The sequence below is a fragment of the Procambarus clarkii genome, chromosome 16, assembly GCF_040958095.1.
Source record: "Procambarus clarkii isolate CNS0578487 chromosome 16, FALCON_Pclarkii_2.0, whole genome shotgun sequence".
NCBI classification, from domain to species: Eukaryota; Metazoa; Arthropoda; class Malacostraca; order Decapoda; family Cambaridae; genus Procambarus; species Procambarus clarkii.
Window position 1 is genome coordinate 27,078,856 of NC_091165.1, and position 21,230 is coordinate 27,100,085.

Consider the following 21,230-nt stretch of genomic DNA (forward strand, 5'->3'; position numbering starts at 1 on the left):
TTATTCGTTGACCTGGCTACCACCAACCTGGCTACACGAATTCGCCTTGTCAGACGAATTTCATTTAAAATATATAACGTTCAATATTACATTATATTAAACTATTAACACACTATTGAAGTTTACATATGCACATCATAAAGATAAGAGGGATGAGGGTTATGTCTGACGTCTTATTGAGTGTTGACCGACTTCTCCAGCAATGTAACTTTATAACATGTTTACGTAGGCTATATATTTGATGATGTGACAATATGTACAGTCATGAAACAGACTGGTAATGTATGTGGTACAAAAAATTAAACAAAATATAATTAAAAACTTGGCAATATTGATCTGAAAAGCCCCTCAACACGGCCTGGCGAGAGGCGAGCATTCAACAACCTTTGAATTGAATGCAAAGAACAAGACCCTTAAACATTTAGACAATTTTCATTGATATAAAGTGAACCTTCAATACTTAATAATTATAATAATTCATTGTGTCGAGGGTCAAGAAGCCAGGTTATATATAATGTTAGGCTTGTAACAAGGTCCCTCCCTCCAGCGTTGAATTACTGACCCCGCCCAGGATGCAACCCCACAAGTTAACTCCTAGGTACTTACTTTACTGCTAGGTTGACAGAAGCATGAGGTGAAAGGAAACGTGCCCTACCATTTCTGTGTCGCTCGAGATTCCAACCCGGAATTCTCGATTGGGAGTTGAGAATGAACCCGACTGTACTTCAGGGAATTTTATGCTTATCCTAGTTATATCTCCGTAAATTAACGTAAGAAACATGTTTCCAAGTATTGAGTATGTGAAGCAATATAGAATCAAGATCTGGAAAGGCTCAAAGAACGAGAGGTTTAAACGTCAATGGATTCAGATTGACAGTACTATATTATGAAAATTGACAGGTTCAAGATTCTCAAGTTTGCAACATCTCGATACTACGAACACAATTTTTGAATATTAGAACTTACATAAATATTCATAAACATTCAGATTTTAAATGAGTATTACTATCATTAAATTTATTCTGTACCTAACGATTGGATTAAAGAGTAATCTTTACCTTCACTGCAAGGCCCACAACAACAACAAAAACACGAGAACACCGTCTAATTAAGTAGTCATTAGTCTAATTGATGTATTTACTAGTGACACCAACAAGCCAATACCTCAGTGGGCCTTGGTTTGGGGCGACAGACACGCATTTATTGATTTTTACCGATTTGTTTGGGTGGTGTTGGCCCTCACGAGGACTGGGCCTGGCCTTGGGTGCCAGGTAGCTCACCCTTCTCCTCCTCAACTCTTACTTCAATGTCAAATCGCTACTTGTGTGTTGTCGAGTGACACTCGACTGTCTTGCCAACATTAACATAAACTTAATAACTAATACGTTACCTGAAATTCGAGTATATGGTATCTAGGCACTATTCATGTGTATCCTGAATATGCCTCTCCTAATTAAGATGATCAAATATTATTTGGTAATGGTGTAAAGGCGTGTGAACACTTTTCCCTAGTGTTTGTTAAAGATATGTTATAGGTGACCCCCATTCCGTATATTAAATAATATAAGACGGAGAGTAATATTACCCTTCAAATCGAACATTGACCCCAACCTTTATCCTTTGATCACACTGTACTCTATTGTGCTCTTGAGAACTGAACTACTCAACCAGGGAACACACACACTGGGTGGCTGGGGGTACAGAGGAACATGCTGTAATCTATACATCACTCCTAATCTATACATCTTTATTAAAAGGGTCACACGACGTCATACCAAAAGCCAGCTACAGCAAGAACCACGCCTCCTTCTCCGCAATGTTTCCTCGTAGATTATCGCACCAGCTCGAGACACAGAGGTGTACATGAGGCCAAGTGGCGTATAGAACAACGCGGTAATATTTTAAACCCGGTGTAGAGAGGAGAGTTGGTGCCAGAGGTGGTGGGTGGTGGGAGGGAGTGTCTCTCACCACCGGCACCACCCCCCGCTCATAACACCTCCCTTACCAAGACATTCACACTCAAATCTTGCCCTTACCTTGTGGCCCGGGGTAAATCCACCCGATATATCGATCAGTGACAAGAGTGTGTAGTGAGTGTTCTACATATATTTCACACTAGGCCCACCACAACGCTACCGCAACACTGACACAGGCCAAGCTACTCCACTCTCACCGCTGGCCAGCCTCGCCACTCTCCACCGCGGAACACAAACTAGTTCCTCCAAAACTATGTCACACTCCACTCTCTCAATATAACAGCTTTAACATTTTGTATATATGGTACTTGCAGTGTACGTGTCTAATGTTCGAGGCTTCAGGTTAGCTTATACATTCTTAAATGTGGAATTCCTGAATTGATATCTATCCACGCCTAGCAATTGTGCCAATTCTACGAAAATAATGCAGTAGAATTCTGTTTTGACTTGAACTTGTGTTTTAAAAGTAATAAATCAGACTTTAAAATATTACACCAGTTTAACATTGCCCTAAAATCAAGCATTTGTATTAATACAGACGAATATCTTCAGCCAATTAAATCCCTTTAACACGGACAAATTATATATAAATATAAGCTACAAAATTAAATATCCCGATCATATTATCAAGAAAGAAAAGAATGCGCCAATGCTGTTTAGTTGAGAGGAAATAAAAGCTTAAAGAACACAGAGATATAACAGATAGTAGTATCCGCTCCAGCTAAAAGTGCCGCTTCCCGCCATAAGGGTGCAGACGTGGCACCGCCGCAACAGTCTCCTCATTTGAGAATGATGTCATTGACGCCTTTGACTATACTTGCACGTGCTCAACGACTCAGCCTTTGCCCTTTCTCAGAATTAAATCTAAATTAGGGACAGTGGCCGCACGAAATGGCTGTTTTGCTGATGGGGGCGAAGGTAGACCATGCGAGCAAATGTGACTGGAAGAATGGAGAGCTGCGGGTAGAAGTATAGGGGGGCGTGGCATGTCCGTGAGTCATGCCGTGAGAATGCTTAACCTCCGTATCCCTCGACACTATCATGATCACACACTGGGAAGACTCGCCACTGTCATGATCACACACTGGGAAGACTCGACACTGTCATGATCACACACTGGGAAGACTCGCCACTGTCATGATCACACACTGGGAAGACTCGACACTGTCATGATCACACACTGGGAAGACTCGCCACTGTCATGATCACTCACTGGGAAGACTCGACACTGTCATGATTACACACTGGGAAGACTCGACACTGTCATGATCACACACTGGGAAGACTCGACACTGTCATGATCACTCACTGGGAAGACTCGACACTCATGATCACACACTGGGAAGACTCGGCACTGTCATGATCACTCACCCTCGTAACAAAGGCTACTCACTGTCAGAGTTTAGTTTAGGTCAGAGCCGTCACCTCTAACAATGCCAGGAACTGTGAGACAAACACTGATTGCATGCAAAATTAGAAGATGATTGAAGAGAATACCAAGAAGATTTAAACATTTTCAAATCACCGCCTTATAAATGTGAATATTCCCTATAGCTACAGCGATGAGGGTATTTTCATAGTATTTTCACAGAATATATTCCAAATTGTGACGAATTCGCAATTAATGAACGAATTGCATTCACTCTGAATAAATACAATTAGACTACAACAGGAATGAAAAATGAATAATTTGAAGACAAGTCACTGCATGTATGCTTCGTCTTTATACTATGCAGTCATTCGTCTATTATTAAATAAATACTTTAAGAGAAAAGTAACGATCAGTGGGACAGTGCTCACGTACATGTGCTCTCAGCGCTAGACATTTACTTTCATTATTTCACTGCCTATAAGAATCTCGTATGTCGTGGTCATGTCACCTTTTATCTTTCTATTTTCAGCATTGTGTGGTCTAGTTTTCTTGGCCCTTTTCTCGTAGCTCAGTCTTTTAAGTTCAGTCACCAGTCTTGTGGTAACTCTCATGGAACTTCTATATGTTAATACATAATAATAATAATAAAAATAATAATAATAATAATAATAATAATAATAATAATAATAATGTTTATTCAGGTAAAAGTACATACCTGTACATTAAAAATGAGTTACAAACAATGTTGGATTTCTTGTTAGAGCCAGTACATACTATGCCTAAACCCACTAATACGCACAGCATTTCATGCAAATTTATAGACTGTGCAAAGTTAATGTAAAGGGGTAATATCGGAAGAGGACTTCAACCTACTCTAGAGGAATTAAAAACAAACCATAGGATTAGGCAGACAAAATGGATACAAGAATTCAGTACCAACAAATGCAAAGTAATGAGAGTTAGAGTGAGTCAGGGAATGAGATGGACCAGGACGAGGATACCACACTATAACACCAGAAATGCAAGTAACAGAATAACCTGCAGCACTGCAAAACTTGCAAACAATATGAGGGACCTTGAGAAACCTTAACGGAATCATTCACAACACTACAGTCACGTCAGACCAGTCTTAGAGATCACATCACCAGTATAGAACCTCCACCTTGTGAAGCATGAGTAAGTCGAGAATATTCTGAGATGACTACAATACTCATGTTGAAACTAAGGAAGCTTATATAGTTATGAAGACAGGATAAGAGAGACTAATCAAGCAATACCAGAGGAGATATAATCACAGCATACAAAATATGAGGGATCACAAAACGAGTTGGAAAATGGAAACACATTTACCCTAGGGCCACCATTCCTATATAATGGCCTCAACAGGGACAACATGCTTGGTCTTTGTCAAAAGTCCTCCCCCCCCCCATTATTCCTGAGGAGTTTTTCCAGCTGAATATTAAACTGAAGTTATGGCTTCGGTGGGTAGAACTTATAGGTTACATGGGTTTATCTGTCTATAAAATAGAATGTCAGTCTTTCCCTCTCCAAAGCAGGAGGGACAGATGCTTGGGGCGAGCTTCTCCTAACTTTCCAACATGAAACACTGGGAGCATGTGAATGTCATACAATACTTTACACCTAAAACAAAAAAGCTCAGCGATTACCATCACAGAAGTACCATTACTGCTCTCAGTAACATTCATATGCATACTGAAAGTTGGGTACACTGTCCTCTACACTTTGACGAGAGGAGGGGCTTCATACAGGACACTCAACTGCCCTTCAGATTAGCAGAATATTCAATTAGGCCCCCTCGTCATGGCAAGGCAGTAGTACTCATTAGCTGGAATATATAGTACTGCATACATTAAACCATTCCCATTGTAACTTTTATAAATACTGAAAATTATCGTTCTGTACCTATACCATACATACTTTTCTTTCATTTTATTTCTGGCTTCTAACTTTAGGGGTACTACATCCCAGTTATTTACATAAATAAATAAATACTGGTCTTGTCAATCAATCTAAACTTTCCTAAATAATTTTTTTTCCATCAATTTTCTTGAGATAATATATAAAGCATTAATATGGTCATTCAAACTGAATTAACCCCTCAATGTTGAATTGAATTGAATGCTAGAATTCAGCCAGAAGCCAAGCACTGAGACTTGTCATCATTCAGCACTGAAGCTTGGTCACAAGAAGTGTACAAGGTATGTTTATAGTGACGAGTCTCTACTCGTTCTTCTCCCAAGCCTTGTTATCATAACTAACGTTTCAATTTCTTGTACCACAATCCCACCTGATGAAGGCACAGCAAAGCACAGCATTTCATACTACAGGAAAAATATTTAGTAATATATGAAAAGCAATTTTATTCCAAATATCAATATAAAAAAAGAATTAATCACAGGTTATTGTTCAATAGTGCAATGCAATTTACAATATCCAAAATTTTTCTCACGACCTATGTGACTTAGTTCAGCAACAAAATTGTAAGGGTAAATGTACAATGCTAAATGAAACTGCATATTATAGGGATTAATATTATAGCTAAGAACATTCAATTACTGTAGTTCATATTACAGTACTTGTAATATATATTGAGATATATATATATAAGAAGAGGTAGCAGGTATAGTGCTCAAATTGTTCAACATATAATATCTGGTTTGCAGTCTTGATACAGGTAATATATACAAGTAATTTTGGATGTTTAAATGAAAATTTCTTGAATATTTTCTTTTTCTGGCATTTAACTTGCATTTACTCTACTACCAAACTAATCATTTATTAATATAACTTTGCTAGTATTTGATTAACTAATTAAAAAAAATGTACACATGTAATAATCACTTGCATTACAGTATAACCATGCACACACAAACACACACAAATGCGCACACAGCAAACTGCACATCACACAAACAAAAGTACAGTACTCTATTTTGAAAAATACAGTAAAACAATTGCTGGAATTTTTTTGTAGCATTTATCATTAATAAATTATATTTTTTATCATTATTTATCAACAAGGGGAAGCAATTATACTGTAATTAATTTGTTTAAACTTATGTAATGTGTACATGTACCGTAAGAGGCTTTGCCATGGGTCATAAACGCTGTGGAAGGTCCTAAAAATTCAGACCCCAAAGATCTGGGAGGACCCCAGGGAATCACGTGCAGTAAAGATGAAGCACAGTAAGGATCGTATATATGGTAGCAAAGATTGCACGTATTGAAGCTCATGTGAAGTTAGAAGCATGTGTAGTGAATGAAAACGTAGCCTGTTGGTGACTGTGTGTTATGAGGCAACTCGCAAAATAAAATCTATGGAGGACTGCAGAGAGCGTGGGAAGATAAGCCCTGTTTTGAATTCAGCAATGCTAGTTATTCCTGCTAGTATTTTGCATATACCATATTTAGTGAAAGAATTAATTATTAACATAACTAGAATCCTGTACATATGGTAGTTATATTAGATGGTAAAACCCTTTCGAAAACTATTTGTAGACAAGTATCTTCCATTAAATCTTTGTTACCAAGTCAAATATCTTATCAAGATAATATGATGTCTAAGGATTATAGTCCACAGAGTTAACTTAGAACTTTATATTTACCAATCTTTCACTTTAATTTAAAACACACACACTTGCATATCAGCATATATTTACACACACACCTAAAAATACACACACACACACACACACATGCATTCATACAAACAACATATGTATGCACACATGCAAGCCTGACAGTCTATAGGCATGCCATTATACTGGTCCCTGAAATAAATTATCTAAACTACTAGAACAGATTGAAAGAATCAATTCTAACATCTGTGAAGAAATTACAGCATAGAAAGGGAATGATTATGATATACAAGATTAATTACATACAATATCCTGCTTCCTATTTATGAGGTGGGGAGGCATTAGCCCAGAGAAAAAAAATATGATTATAGGTATTAAATACTGTACTAACAATTTAAATATTACTCATCCAATCATTATTTCACTCTGCAGATGAATATATCATTCACAAGATACAAGTATCACCATTAACAAGACAAACACAACCAAGCTCTTCCTAAGGGGTGGGACCAGATCAATGAGACAAATGGAAAATGAAACCGTGAATAAGCCAAAGAAATATAAGAAATTTCTTCAGCATACAGGTAGTGAAGGAGTAAAATTCCCTGGGAGAAGTAGTGGAAGAAAATTTACATGGATTAAAAATGTAAAAGACAGAATGCATGGAGCTTAAGGAATGAAGCACACCAATTGGTTAATAGCTAAAACATGATACCCAAGAGTTGCAACTCATTTCCTATAAACAAGCACTCTTACTGAGTACAAAAGACAAATATATACACACACACATAAGAAGCAAAAATCAGACAGAAAATGTAAGAAATCTAATAGTTTTGGATAAAAGTATGAAGATATAAACATTTTATGCAGTATTGACTTAGGTTTTTTGTTTATTTTAATGTCTATGAAGCACAAGTTCCCATCTACTGACTTATCAACAGTTTGATTTTGGAAAGTGCAGTGTGCTACTTTGTCCAGAAGCATTTTGAAGACATTCATATGCAGTACATAAAGTGGAATATATTACTGCATTTTAAGAATTAAAAAGAGAAGTGCAATCCTAAGCTACTGTATATAGGTAGGTTACTCACTTCATAACAAATGGTTATCAACACAACAATGATACAAATAAAAAAAGGAGCTAAGCACTACTGAAGCTAGAATTACCCTTTTTCTCTTGCATTAATGTTATGGTTTATTTAAACTGATGAAAGTAACACACAGCCATTTTGTTGTAGTTAAAACATTCTTATAAATCATCAATTGTCATTTATTTACACAATAATGAACAGCTTCAAACTACAAAGCCATATATATACTGTATATCCTAATAAACTATACAAAATATATATAAAACAGTTATTCTTTCAAACCTTGCAACATTAATCTTCATGGTTCGACCTTAAATCATATATGCTTTCAATAATTTTTTTACTGTTACATAAACAGTAGCATTATAGGTAGCTAACAGTCATCACCGAGTTCAGTCTCATACGGTACATACTTTGGCATGAACATGCCAAAAGAATATAAGCAACTGATCAACCTTCCTTTCCTATTGATGAGTTTCAATACACTGTACTGTAGTGTACTGTCAAAGATAAGCAAAAATCAACATACAAAACATATAGTGAAAAGATAGCCAGAGATTTAGAAAGACCTCATCTCATTTTCTGATTTATAGGAAGCACAATGAATTTCTATCAAAATAATTTAGTTTAATATTTAATAGCCTAGACTCTACAAAATACCTAATTTACTACTCTATACAATTGTAAACAAAATAGATATACTGTACTGTAGTGTATACATTATATTTCTTTTATCCTAAGTGCTAGTAAATTGCAAATGTGCATAATTCAGCTATGCTTCAGATCAGGTTATTATTACTCTATATGTATGAGAAAAAATACAATAAACAATATTTCCTATAGTACCAAAAGTAAATACTTTCTGATGAAGAGCTGAACATTATGATTACCGGCATATTAACCCACAGTAATTCAGTACTGTAAATAGCAACCTTCTGAACCAACACAGAGTAAGAATCTTTGCCCCATACACCAGGAATCGTCTATAACAAATCTGTATGACTCACCACTATTCATTTTTGTTCACAAGTTAAACAAATTTTAATTGCCTTATATTTTAAGGCTGTTAAGTTTGGGAAGTCTGACAACAAAGTTCTTAGATTTAGAACATCTGAGGCTCGTCTAAAGGGGAAATCTTTTGTTCTAAAATACTGCATCATTTCAATCAATATTAATTAGGATGAAGCTATGCTTATTAGTTATTTATACAGTATATCACTCAAGGTATCCCTCTCCCACAATAGGAACTTTCCTTGCACCACCATAAGCCCTAAAAGTTTCGAGATGATACAGTACATAGTAATCAGACCAGATACATTAATGCACAGACACTGCAAACTTTCTCCAAAGGTAACTGACAAATCCATAAGGTATCTTTACCTGCTATGTTAGATTACAGTCTGCATCCCACTTTCTGATCTTTGCCCACTGAAATCGTACACCTATTCATTCTCGATTTGACCCAGAAAGGTACTGTAATGTTAACAAAACCATGAACAATAAAGTTAATCTGTATGAAGTATGGAGCATGTGCATGGGATATGGCCAAACATCTGACCTTGAAGTATGGGCTAGAACAAACTTTGGCCCACATGTAGTAACTTTCCTCCAGAGGGTGACATAGGCATTGAGGGTTTTGTGCAAGTAATTAATGAAAGAAGGCACAAAGCTGGGACTGGGACAACACAGACTATGTAGCATAAGTCTGTGTTGCTAGATAGTCAAAAGGCATTAAGTATCACTCAAGATCCCAATAGATTAGAAGGTTACCAATTAGAACAGAAGGACACAAGACAAATGATACCATAGGAATGGATTTAACAAGGATTTATCGAGGGTCAACGAACTCCCTAGGGACATTAGGAAAGCAAATCATACGATCATCCCAAAAATCAAGGCGTTCTACAAGAAGGTGCACGACTAAGTGGAACAATGCAGTTTGGACAAAAGGGAGCAGGATATTGTTCCATTAAGTGACCATGAGTTATGCAAGTGTGACTGATCCACGATGTAGCCAAACCCATTTCCCATCTCCTATTATGGTGGTAAGAGGAAGGCCAAGGAGAAAGGTCACTTTTAAGAGCATGTAGTTTCTTATCCATAATGCCAGCCCAGTGACCCTGCCAACAGTCACACAATACAAAATGAGTGACCAGGTAGAAATCGAAATAAGGAATCTCTTTCCAGAAAATATTACAAGCATGAATGGCCTCCTTAGTGTCAGCGCCTGCAAATTCATTCAAAGTAACTTCAATGTGGTTGGGAACTAAGTAAAACTTGACTTTTATATCTGCCAGAGATTAGAAACAGCCAGTACTGTATTGAATTTTAACCACCACAGGATGTAAAGGGGTTAAAAGCCTCAAGAGCCATGAGGGCACAGCAATAATCCACCCAATGAAAAAGAAACATTGATGCAGAAAAAGCAGCTGATGAAGTGCATACAAAGTTGCCTAAAATTCCGCCATGAAGATGCTCGTCTTCATGGGGTAGGTAGCACACGTCGGTCAGATCAGAAAAAACAATGGAGTAGCCAACGCGGTTGGTAGACTTAGACCCATCATTGAACACGGCAATGGAGTAAGAATAGGAATAAATGTAATAAATGTTAAAGGAACAGGATTATCAAATTAGTAGAGAGAGTACAAACCTTCACCATGTGGGTAAGTTCTTGCAAAATTTCATACATATAAACTCTTGGCAGGGGATGAATGAAAGGCATCAGAGTCAAGGTATAACCCAGTATGATGCAAAGCATCAAGATGACAAAAGGTTGAGGCTGAAGCTAAGGAATATGCAGGGCAGCCATTATCGAGTTTAGACAGAGCAAGAGAGGAGTGAAAATAGAAGAGTGTGCAGCTATCAGCCCCCCAGGTAATATGGAACAAGATTAAGTAAGGTAAGGGCCTTTGATTATTCAACTTGGAGGGTGAGAAACATGGGGTGACCAAGACAGACATATGTCCAAGATCAACCCAAGAGTTTGGCAGTATCCTTATACATAATGGGATTATCATAGAATGAAAACAGGACACAAGGGATGATATGTCTCCAAATAAGTCATAGAACAAAGTCTTAGTCATAGAGAACTTGAAACCATGATTGGTAGCTCAAGATAACACTTTATCAATCATGAGATGAGGAGTTGATATTGTTGAGTGCTGAGAAAATGCCAGAGGGGGGGGGGAGGGTGGACTTGAGACCATTCAGTGCAACCCGAAAAAGAAAAAAAAAAAGAGTAGTGCTCAGAACACTATCTTGGGAACCTTCATACTGTTCAAAGGTTGTGGTATAAATAAAGTCAGTCGTAGAAAAAGAGACAAGGAACTCCTCGACTAAGTTAAGGAAATAATATTCACAGAATTCAAAAGTTGGTAATGGACGAGGAAGAGGGCCACAATAAGAAAAACATGAAGGAAGTTGACACATATTTTGAAACAATTTTAATGTTCATGGAGAAAAGGCCAATTGATACTTGGAGTACAATAAATTTTTACTGTGTCAACAGAGATTTTCCGAGAATTAAAAAAAAGGTTTAAAACAACTGATACACATTTATGAGAGGGCTGCCAAGAGACCTCAAACTGAAGCCTTTTGTGTTCCATCTATGTGTAACCCTGAACTCTAAGCAGCTCAGCATTAAGCCTCAACTTTTACCTTGATCCTCAATTGCCACAACATAGTCACCTGGACAACATTCCAAGAGCTTACAGCATGTGGACTAAAAACTTAGACCCTTTGCAAGTACACAAGTACTGTATCTTTATAGTATTTAATGTATTACTAAACATTTATTTCATTTTATACTATGTACTATACCAATACAATATTGTATTGTGATGTCTTTAGCTTACTGTATTTAATAAACCTATATTATGATGTGTTTTCAGGAAAAATTTATATGATGTGGGGACAGAAGGGTACACAAAAATATAAATAACTAAAGTGTTTCGACCTAGTTCAGTCTCAAGCTGGTTGGAGTGTGGGATGGCGACTGTACAGTATAATAATAATAGTACATGATCCATGCCTGATAAATTTAATAAAAAAAGGCATGAACTGCACTTGCCAAATAAACATACTGTATTACTTATTCAAGTACATAGTTGTTTAGAAAATATCATCAGGTGACTACAGTAAAAATTTTGTTAAAAATAAAAATGCATGAAGGAAGTATCAATGAAGCTCTATTAAAGAACTTAATTATTAATTTAAAAGCTATATACTGTATTTAAGAAAATACTGAAATTTCAAGCCAATTCTTCTTTTATTCATGTATTTTGAGAAGAAACTGAAAGGTGATGGAAGACAGAATGGATAATGGTTTATATACCAACAGTTCAAAAACTATAAGGTCAAGTCCTCAGTAATTGGCTAGCTTCAGTAATGGACACTCCCAGCAAAACATGAAAACTATTACCAAATGTGTTTCATAAAACGAGAGCAGAAAACCAAAAACCAATAAATCAGAAAATCTTGAAATACAGGTATATTAGTTTTGTACAGAATATACAAACAGGGAAGATATGCTAACTGAAAATATAAGTTTATTATTTTTAACATTTCAGGTCAGAAAATATGGTTAGTTCCAGCTTCTCATTGAAGCTAATTGTGAGGGAGTAAGGTAGGATCTAATATGTGTACCCTTGGAAACCTCAAGACACAGAAAATGGATAGTTCCTGGTCATCATTATTCCACCTTAGTGATTTATACAATATTATGTGCTTGAGATTTTTAGCAATACATCTTTAAAGGTGTCTTAATATACACCTGTAGTATAGTATGTCAGTGTTAGCAGGTGACCTGACATCTGGTTTGTCTCAAGGAGTTTACGAGATGATTCCAACGCCAAGTGACCAAAACCAATGCCAACACTTGATAATATACTTTAGTGTAGACTAATATTTTAACCTACGTAATATATATTACAAAGGTGGTTGCAATATAAATATAATACAGTATACACATTTTTAAACTGGCTATACTGTACTCATTTAAAAAAGGGTGATATACTGTACTGGGTTGCACACCAATGAACCAGGCTAAAACTTTGGCCACTACAATACAGTATCTTTGGTAATATCTCAATAGATTTTGCATTACAACCTTGATGGTGATGTTATTTTGTAAATAAACATCTCCTCTTTCAATTTGCAAAATTTTGTATTCCACTCATTCAAAATAGCAATTTAATTGGCAGAGGAATAGCAACCTTACCCTAGGTAGTAAAAAAATGATGCTAAGCTTTTTCAAAGTTAAACTTTTTATGTTAACAATGAAATGTAATCAGCATTATTTGTCTAAGATTGTCAACAAAGATAAACCCATAAAAGTTAATGTAAAATTTTAAACCAGCTAATTTCCATGATGCCTTTCAACTGGTACTTAACATTCAGTCCTACAGCAGATCTTCCTACAGATCAGCAGCCGGTATATGGGCACAATCCTAAATTATCTACTCGCATGTATAAAATGGCTCCATTACACACATCCATGCATATCCGGTAACTATAGTAACTCTCAAGCTCTTTGCTCAAAAACAATTTCACAAGCAAACCTAAAACTAACTATGCACCTCTCACACACTGTAATTTATTTTACATAATGCCCAATTTTAACAAATACTACTATACTGTATGCTCTTTTATGATTCATACTATATTACATACACTGCAGCTAATCAACATTTCTTAACTACCAGTATACCAGTTTTCTACATTCATCTTCATTCAGTTTTGTGTATGAGAATAATACAAATAATAATTACATCTAACTCAAACCAGGTACAAATGCTCCCTTGTATGAAATCAAATTCCCTGCAGTTTATGGAAACTGAACACAATATTTGCATAATTTTTTACTTTAGTGTCTGATGATCTGCAGCATTGTATATTTCTTCATCATCTCCATCATCTGCAGCCAGGGGAAACATCTCCTGGTCATCACCATGCGACAATACCCTGTACTTTCTTGTTGCACGTCGACGTCGAAGCCTGAAAAATAGAAATCATGACAATCGAAGTTCTCTGCTATCATATTAAAATTTTGATTCAGGAGATCTTATAAATTTTGGTAATCCTAGTACATAGCCCAATGGCAGTGTGAATTAATATATTATATAGTATTGTAAAGTTATCTTGCCAAGTAAAAGATATTATTCATCCTGCTAGCAAATGGCTGAGTGACAAAGATAAACTGAGGGAAATTTACTAGTCATAAAAACAAAGTCATTGGCACTAGAAAAACTAAGGTTGACCATTGTTTATACGAGTATGCACTCAACCATAAACTATATTGCCATAATGCCTCAGAACCAATTATTATAATTGGCCCTTGAGGCATTAAGGCAAGTAATGAGGCATTGGTTCTTAATAATACAGTATTATGAAAGCATAATCCAGATAATGGTAAGCTGATCTATACCAGAATCGATTAAAAAGTTGAACACTGCAAATCTATAAGAATTTTTCTGACAAAATACAAATTTATTTTCTTACCTTAAGAGTTTGACAATAATGTACATAAGCACAATGGAACCCACTCCAACAAACACATAGAAGCCGCGCAAAACTGCTTCCGAAGATATTCCTTTTAGGCCTCGCATAGGTTGATGTTCATCTATGGACTCTTCACCTAAAATAAGTTAAATTTCAAATTACAGTACTGTATAATTTGTTTTGCACATATATATTCTTTACATACCCCAGAATGCAACTAGATATTTTTCAATTGCAGCTGATAAGGAAAGGCATCACCAGTCCCTTATCCCAGACATATTTTACAATACAAAATATTATTTAGTGTTCTTAAAAATACAAATATTGTCCATCTCAACTATGTATTGTACTGTATTGTATAGCCATATACAGTTGTGGACAATCTAAAAAATGCACAATAAATAAGTGTAAGTAGGCTGTTAATGGGTGGCAGGTACATAGGTGGGCAGTTGTAGGTGTTTATTGGGTGGATAAATGGGTAGGAAGTTTGTGGGCCACAAGCCTACAAATAAAGCCATCCATGAAATAACATTCAGGTGAAGCTTCTTAGTCATACTGGCCTGTAGTTTAGCTGTATTTGTTTTTTACCTTTTTATATTGGCACCACATTAAACATTTTCTAACAGCCTGGTAGCTGTTCTTTTCTAATGTGGAGTTTAATACATTGGGAAAGGATCTTCATAGCAATTTAAATAGAAAATTAAATTATTTTCATTTTCCATATACTTAGCATAAGAAATACATCTGTACCATCAAATTTAACAGTAAAATATGGTTAAATTTTTTTTAAATATCTCCCTAATATAGAGAGATTTACCAAGTAAATGAAAAAAACATGCTAAACTGAGTGACATGAACTATATCCATAATTAAAATAAGCAATCGTGCGACCAACCTGCATCATTTGTGGGAGCCGTGCCAGGGTTGTCACTCTCAGCCTTAACATGCCCTGTCTGCCCTACTGGGCTCTTAGTTGTCACATTTGATTCAGACTTTTTGTCCTCGGGCGTTGCAACAGGTGTTTCTGAAGGTACTTTGTCAGGCTTGGATGGCGGCGAGTCTCCAGTCTTCCCTGACACGTCACGCCTGACTACTGACACGTGGCTACCTGCTCCAGTCTTCAAGCTTCCCGGCCCTTCTGCCCCTTCAACGCCTGAGAATATTAAGAAAACAACAACACCCACAAAAATCTTGAACAAGAATGGCTCAGAGATGTTCCTGGCGAGGAAGGTACAGCATCTCGTCGGTGGTAGAACATCCTTCTCAGTGCTGTTCTTCCGGTGTATGGCTGTCTCACACTCACCCATACTGCTAAATAAAAGGCCCTTAAGCGGTAAATTCTTGTTAACTAAGCGTTATAGGCGAGTGGTGTTAAGAAGGCCACCATGACGGAGTGCCAACAAGACGTCTCACAGCCGCCGCAGACGTCACCCACAGGAACGTCAGTCGCCTCTGTTGTCATCACAGTCTTCAGGAATTATATCTCTTTCATAACTAAATATCTTCCTAATTCATGTAATTTCTAATTCATATTTATTATTTCAAAGTAAATTATTTTAGTAACTCTACACAGAGAGTTGGGTGAGAATGTAAAATGTAATTTTATTTTTAATGTAGATATGACAGAGCTAGCTATCATCCTCCACTTTTTATACTATATTTTGATTACATATTTTATTATAATGACCTTAACCAGGATGAAACCCATAAGAATTGATTTCCTCTTGGGTAGCTATTTAATTTGATTTCTGCAAATGAAATTTATCTGAGGGGTCACTGACATATATTGGTCTCGACGAAAGAAAGGATTAGTAGAAATTCTAAAAGAGAATCAAATAGTTTCCGACTTTCATATTATTTCACCTGTCAGCTAATGATATTAGGTGAACATGCTTGTGCTTTAATTTTATTTAGTAGCCCCTCATATATAATATGGTATTAGTAGTAGAAGTAGTACATTGTACTACCTAAGCTTTTAATCAAAACAAAATGCATAAATTCACTACACAATTGAGGTTCTTATTTGCGTCTTATTTCATTGTAAAAGGAGTTAATTTCCAAACAGGGTTGTATAAATAAATCTTATCTTATCTTTGCATTCAATTTTGTACGGTAATTTTTCAAACTTAAAATGTAAATAGCTATATATATATACCCCCTCTAAATGAAAAATGGCCTAATTTAACATATGTGCTAAAAATATTAACATAAATAATTCGTTTGTTAGATAACAAGATATTCATAGCAATAAGGTTTCTTGGAATGGCCTATAATGCACGCAAATACTAGTTTACGCACTTTTCGGGTAGTACGCCTGGAATTTCAAAATGGCGTTCAAACGGCGGTTGGTCGTTGAAAGCTCAGCCGGTCAGTAGTGTCGCTGCCGCCAACGCGACAACATGTACTGCTGATTTCCGACATCAGCAACATTGCTCCAGGTAAGAGTGATAATTCTTTTTGACATATTTATATCTTATATATACACAGTATATAGAATTATATAATATAATGGGGTTTGGCGTATGGAGTTTGCTTCGAACAATGACTATCAATGTTAGTTTAGTTCGTTTATTATGCACCCCATACCCATCTTGTGTGCTTCCAGGGCTTAGTGTCCCCGCGGCCCGGTCGTCGACCAGGCCTCCTGGTTGCTGGACTGATCAACCAGGCTGTTGGACGCGGCTGCTCGCAGCCTGACGTATGCGTCACAGCCTGGTTGATCAGGTATCCTTTGGAGGTGCTTATCCAGTTCTCTCTTGAACACTGTGAGGGGTCGGCCAGTTATGCCCCTTATGTGTAGTGGAAGCGTGTTGAACAGTCTCGGGCCTCTGATGTTGATAGTTCTCTCTGAGTACCTGTTGTACCTCTGCTGGGCGGTAGTGGAAAGGGTTACAGAGGCACATAATGGGCTCAGGGACTGAACCCCACAATTCATTTAGCTAAGCAAGTTACAATCTTGATGAGCTAGTTACAAAATTGAATATAAGTCGTCACATATCAACAATGGGTTCGAGATCGACCTCAAGTACAGGTTCTAAATTAAGCACCTGATATATGTGGAGAGCTAGTGTCACAATTTATGTTTGTCCTGCACACCGCCCCCATCCAGTGGGCAGCGGTGGATAGGTTACAATCACTCGGTTACTACCTACAGTTAGCAGACTGGGGATATTTGGCTAAAATTTCTGGTAGCAGATCAGGTCCCCCATTTGTTCCGATTTTTTTTTCAAATTGGATTTTACAATTCAAGTGTTAGGTTATTTACTGCTTTAGCAGATAGGCGGTTCCATGGGTTTATAACCCTGTGGGTGAAAATATAGCTTATGTTTTCAGTCCTACACTGCGGCTTGTTGGACTTGAAACCGTTGTTCCTTGTTTGTGTTCCATCTGACCTTTTGAAGTTGTTCTCTGGATCCATATCTTCGAAACTGTTCAATATTTTAATAGGCAGGCGATGAGTCACAATAACGTGGCTGAAGTATGTTGACCAGACCACACACTAGAAGTTGAAGGGACGACGAGTTTCGGTCCGTCCTGGACCATTCTCAAGTCGATTCAAGTCGATATTTTAATAGTTTCGGTGAGATCCATCCTGGCATGCCTAGTTTGCAGTGTTGTTAGCCCTGTGACCCTCAACCGTTCATGGTATGAAACTAGACCTCATTCTGCAATTATTTTTGTCGCCTGGTGTTCAATTTTCTTCATGAAAGGTTGGGCGCGGGGTGGGTTCTCTGTCGGCCTCCAAGTGGGTTCTCTGTCGGGCTCCAAGTGGGTTCTCTGTCGGGCTCCAAGTGGGTTCTCTGTCGGGCTCCAAGTGGGTTCTCTGTCGGGCTCCAAGTGGGTTCTCTGTCGGGCTCCAAGTGGGTTCTCTGTCGGGCTCCAAGTGGGTTCTCTGTCGGGCTCCAAGTGGGTTCTCTGTCGGGCTCCAAGTGGGTTCTCTGTCGGGCCCCAAGTGGGTTCTCTGTCGGGCCCCAAGTGGGTTCTCTGTCGGGCCCCAAGTGGGTTCTCTGTCGGGCCCCAAGTGGGTTCTCTGTCGGGCCCCAAGTGGGTTCTCTGTCGGGCCCCAAGTGGGTTCTCTGTCGGGCCCCAAGTGGGTTCTCTGTCGGGCCCCAAGTGGGTTCTCTGTCGGGCCCCAAGTGGGTTCTCTGTCGGGCCCCAAGTGGGTTCTCTGTCGGGCCCCAAGTGGGTTCTCTGTCGGGCCCCAAGTGGGTTCTCTGTCGGGCCCCAAGTGGGTTCTCTGTCGGGCCCCAAGTGGGTTCTCTGTCGGGCCCCAAGTGGGTTCTCTGTCGGGCCCCAAGTGGGTTCTCTGTCGGGCCCCAAGTGGGTTCTCTGTCGGGCCCCAAGTGGGTTCTCTGTCGGGGCTCCGGGGCGGGTTAATTGTCGGTCGGGGCTCCGGGGCGGGTTAATTGTCGGTCGGGGCTCCGGGGCGGGTTAATTGTCGGTCGGGGCTCCGGGGCGGGTTAATTGTCGGTCGGGGCTCCGGGGCGGGTTAATTGTCGGTCGGGGCTCCGGGGCGGGTTAATTGTCGGTCGGGGCTCCGGGGCGGGTTAATTGTCGGTCGGGGCTCCGGGGCGGGTTAATTGTCGGTCGGGGCTCCGGGGCGGGTTAATTGTCGGTCGGGGCTCCGGGGCGGGTTAATTGTCGGTCGGGGCTCCGGGGCGGGTTAATTGTCGGTCGGGGCTCCGGGGCGGGTTAATTGTCGGTCGGGGCTCCGGGGCGGGTTAATTGTCGGTCGGGGCTCCGGGGCGGGTTAATTGTCGGTCGGGGCTCCGGGGCGGGTTAATTGTCGGTCGGGGCTCCGGGGCGGGTTAATTGTCGGTCGGGGCTCCGGGGCGGGTTAATTGTCGGTCGGGGCTCCGGGGCGGGTTAATTGTCGGTCGGGGCTCCGGGGCGGGTTAATTGTCGGTCGGGGCTCCGGGGCGGGTTAATTGTCGGTCGGGGCTCCGGGGCGGGTTAATTGTCGGTCGGGGCTCCGGGGCGGGTTAATTGTCGGTCGGGGCTCCGGGGCGGGTTAATTGTCGGTCGGGGCTCCGGGGCGGGTTAATTGTCGGTCGGGGCTCCGGGGCGGGTTAATTGTCGGTCGGGGCTCCGGGGCGGGTTAATTGTCGGTCGGGGCTCCGGGGCGGGTTAATTGTCGGTCGGGGCTCCGGGGCGGGTTAATTGTCGGTCGGGGCTCCGGGGCGGGTTAATTGTCGGTCGGGGCTCCGGGGCGGGTTAATTGTCGGTCGGGGCTCCGGGGCGGGTTAATTGTCGGTCGGGGCTCCGGGGCGGGTTAATTGTCGGTCGGGGCTCCGGGGCGGGTTAATTGTCGGTCGGGGCTCCGGGGCGGGTTAATTGTCGGTCGGGGCTCCGGGGCGGGTTAATTGTCGGTCGGGGCTCCGGGGCGGGTTAATTGTCGGTCGGGGGCTCCGGGGCGGGTTAATTGTCGGTCGGGGCTCCGGGGCGGGTTAATTGTCGGTCGGGGCTCCGGGGCGGGTTGTCGGTCGGGGCTCCGGGGTGGGTTGTCGGTCAGGGCTCCGGGCAGGCTTTAAGTACTCAACTGGCGGGCTCTGGGTGGGTGACTGTTCGGGCTCCAGGTGGGTGTCTGTCCGGCTTCGGGTGGGTTCTTGGTAGGGCTTGGGGGGTGTGGGTACTTGGTAGGGCTTGGGGGGGGTGTAGGTTCTTGGTAGGGCTTGGGGGGGTGGGTTCTTGGTAGGGCTTGGGGGGGGTGTGGTTCTTGGTAGGGCTTGGGGGGGTGTGGGTTCTTGGTAGGGCTCGGGGGGGGTGTGGGTTCTTGGTAGGGCTCGGGGGGGTGTGGGTTCTTGGTAGGGCTCGGGGAGGTGTGGGTTCTTGGTAGGGCTCGGGGGGGTGTGGGTTCTTGGTAGGGCTCAGGGGGTTTGGGTTCTTGGTAGGGCTCGGGGGGGGTGTGGGTTCTTGGTAGGGCTCGGGGGGGTGTGGGTTCTTGGTAGGGCTCGGGGAGGTTGGGTTCTCTGTAGGGCTCGGGGTGGGTTCTTGGTAGGGCTCAGGGTGGGTTCTCGGTAGGGCTCGGGGCGGGCTCCAGGTACTCAACTGACGGGTTCCAGTTCACTCAACTGGCGGGCTCCGGTTCACTCAACTGGCGGGCTCCGGTTTACTAAACTGGCGGGCTCCGGGTGTTTGACTGGTCGGGCTCCGGGTGGGTGACTGTTCGGGCTCCAGGTGGGTGTCTGTCCAGCTTCGGGTGGGTTCTTGGTAGGGCTTGGGGTGGGCTCTTGGTAGGGCTTGGGGGTGGGTTTTGGTAGGGCTTGGGTTCTCGGTAGGGCTTGGGGGGTGGGTTCTCGGTAGGGCTTGGGGGGTGGGTTCTCGGTTGGGTTTGGGGGGTGGGTTCTCGGTAGGGCTCGGGGTGGGCTCTTTCGGGATCGGGATAGGCTCTCGGGCTTGGGGAACCTCTGTAGGGCTCGGGGTAGGTTCTTGGTCGGGCTCAGGGTGGGTTCTCGGTAGGGCTCGGGGCGGGCTCCAGGTACTCAACTGACGGGTTCCAGTTCACTCAACTGGCGGGCTCCGGTTCACTCAACTGGCGGGCTCCGGTTTACTAAACTGGCGGGCTCCGGGTGTTTGACTGGTCGGGCTCCGGGTGGGTGACTGTTCGGGCTCCAGGTGGGTGTCTGTCCAGCTTCGGGTGGGTTCTTGGTAGGGCTTGGGGTGGGTTCTTGGTAGGTATTAGGGCAGGGTTCTT

At 40.9% G+C, this 21,230-nt stretch overlaps 2 protein-coding genes across 6 annotated transcripts in view; both read right to left on the reverse strand.

Annotated features, from left to right (window-relative positions):
• Positions 1-2,192, reverse strand: part of beta-Spec (spectrin beta chain) — a 117,392-nt gene extending 115,200 nt beyond the window's left edge. For 4 of the 5 annotated variants that reach the window (XR_011228753.1, XR_011228752.1, XR_011228751.1 and 1 more), the window contains exon 1: positions 2,037-2,192. The gene's annotated coding sequence lies outside the window, so the exon portion shown is untranslated. The remainder of the gene's footprint in view (positions 1-2,036) is intronic. The other variant, XR_011228745.1, reaches the window with a different exon arrangement.
• Positions 2,193-11,284: 9,092 nt separating this feature from the next.
• LOC123759987 (membrane protein FAM174A) lies at positions 11,285-15,990 on the reverse strand. The gene is made up of 3 exons (XM_045745290.2): positions 15,432-15,990; positions 14,537-14,672; positions 11,285-14,032 (listed from the first exon to the last, which is right to left on the reverse strand). Exons 1-3 carry the CDS (start codon positions 15,841-15,843, stop codon positions 13,897-13,899), a joined length of 684 nt encoding a protein of 227 aa, XP_045601246.2. The 5' UTR covers positions 15,844-15,990; the 3' UTR covers positions 11,285-13,896.
• Between the last annotated feature and the right edge of the window lie 5,240 nt (positions 15,991-21,230).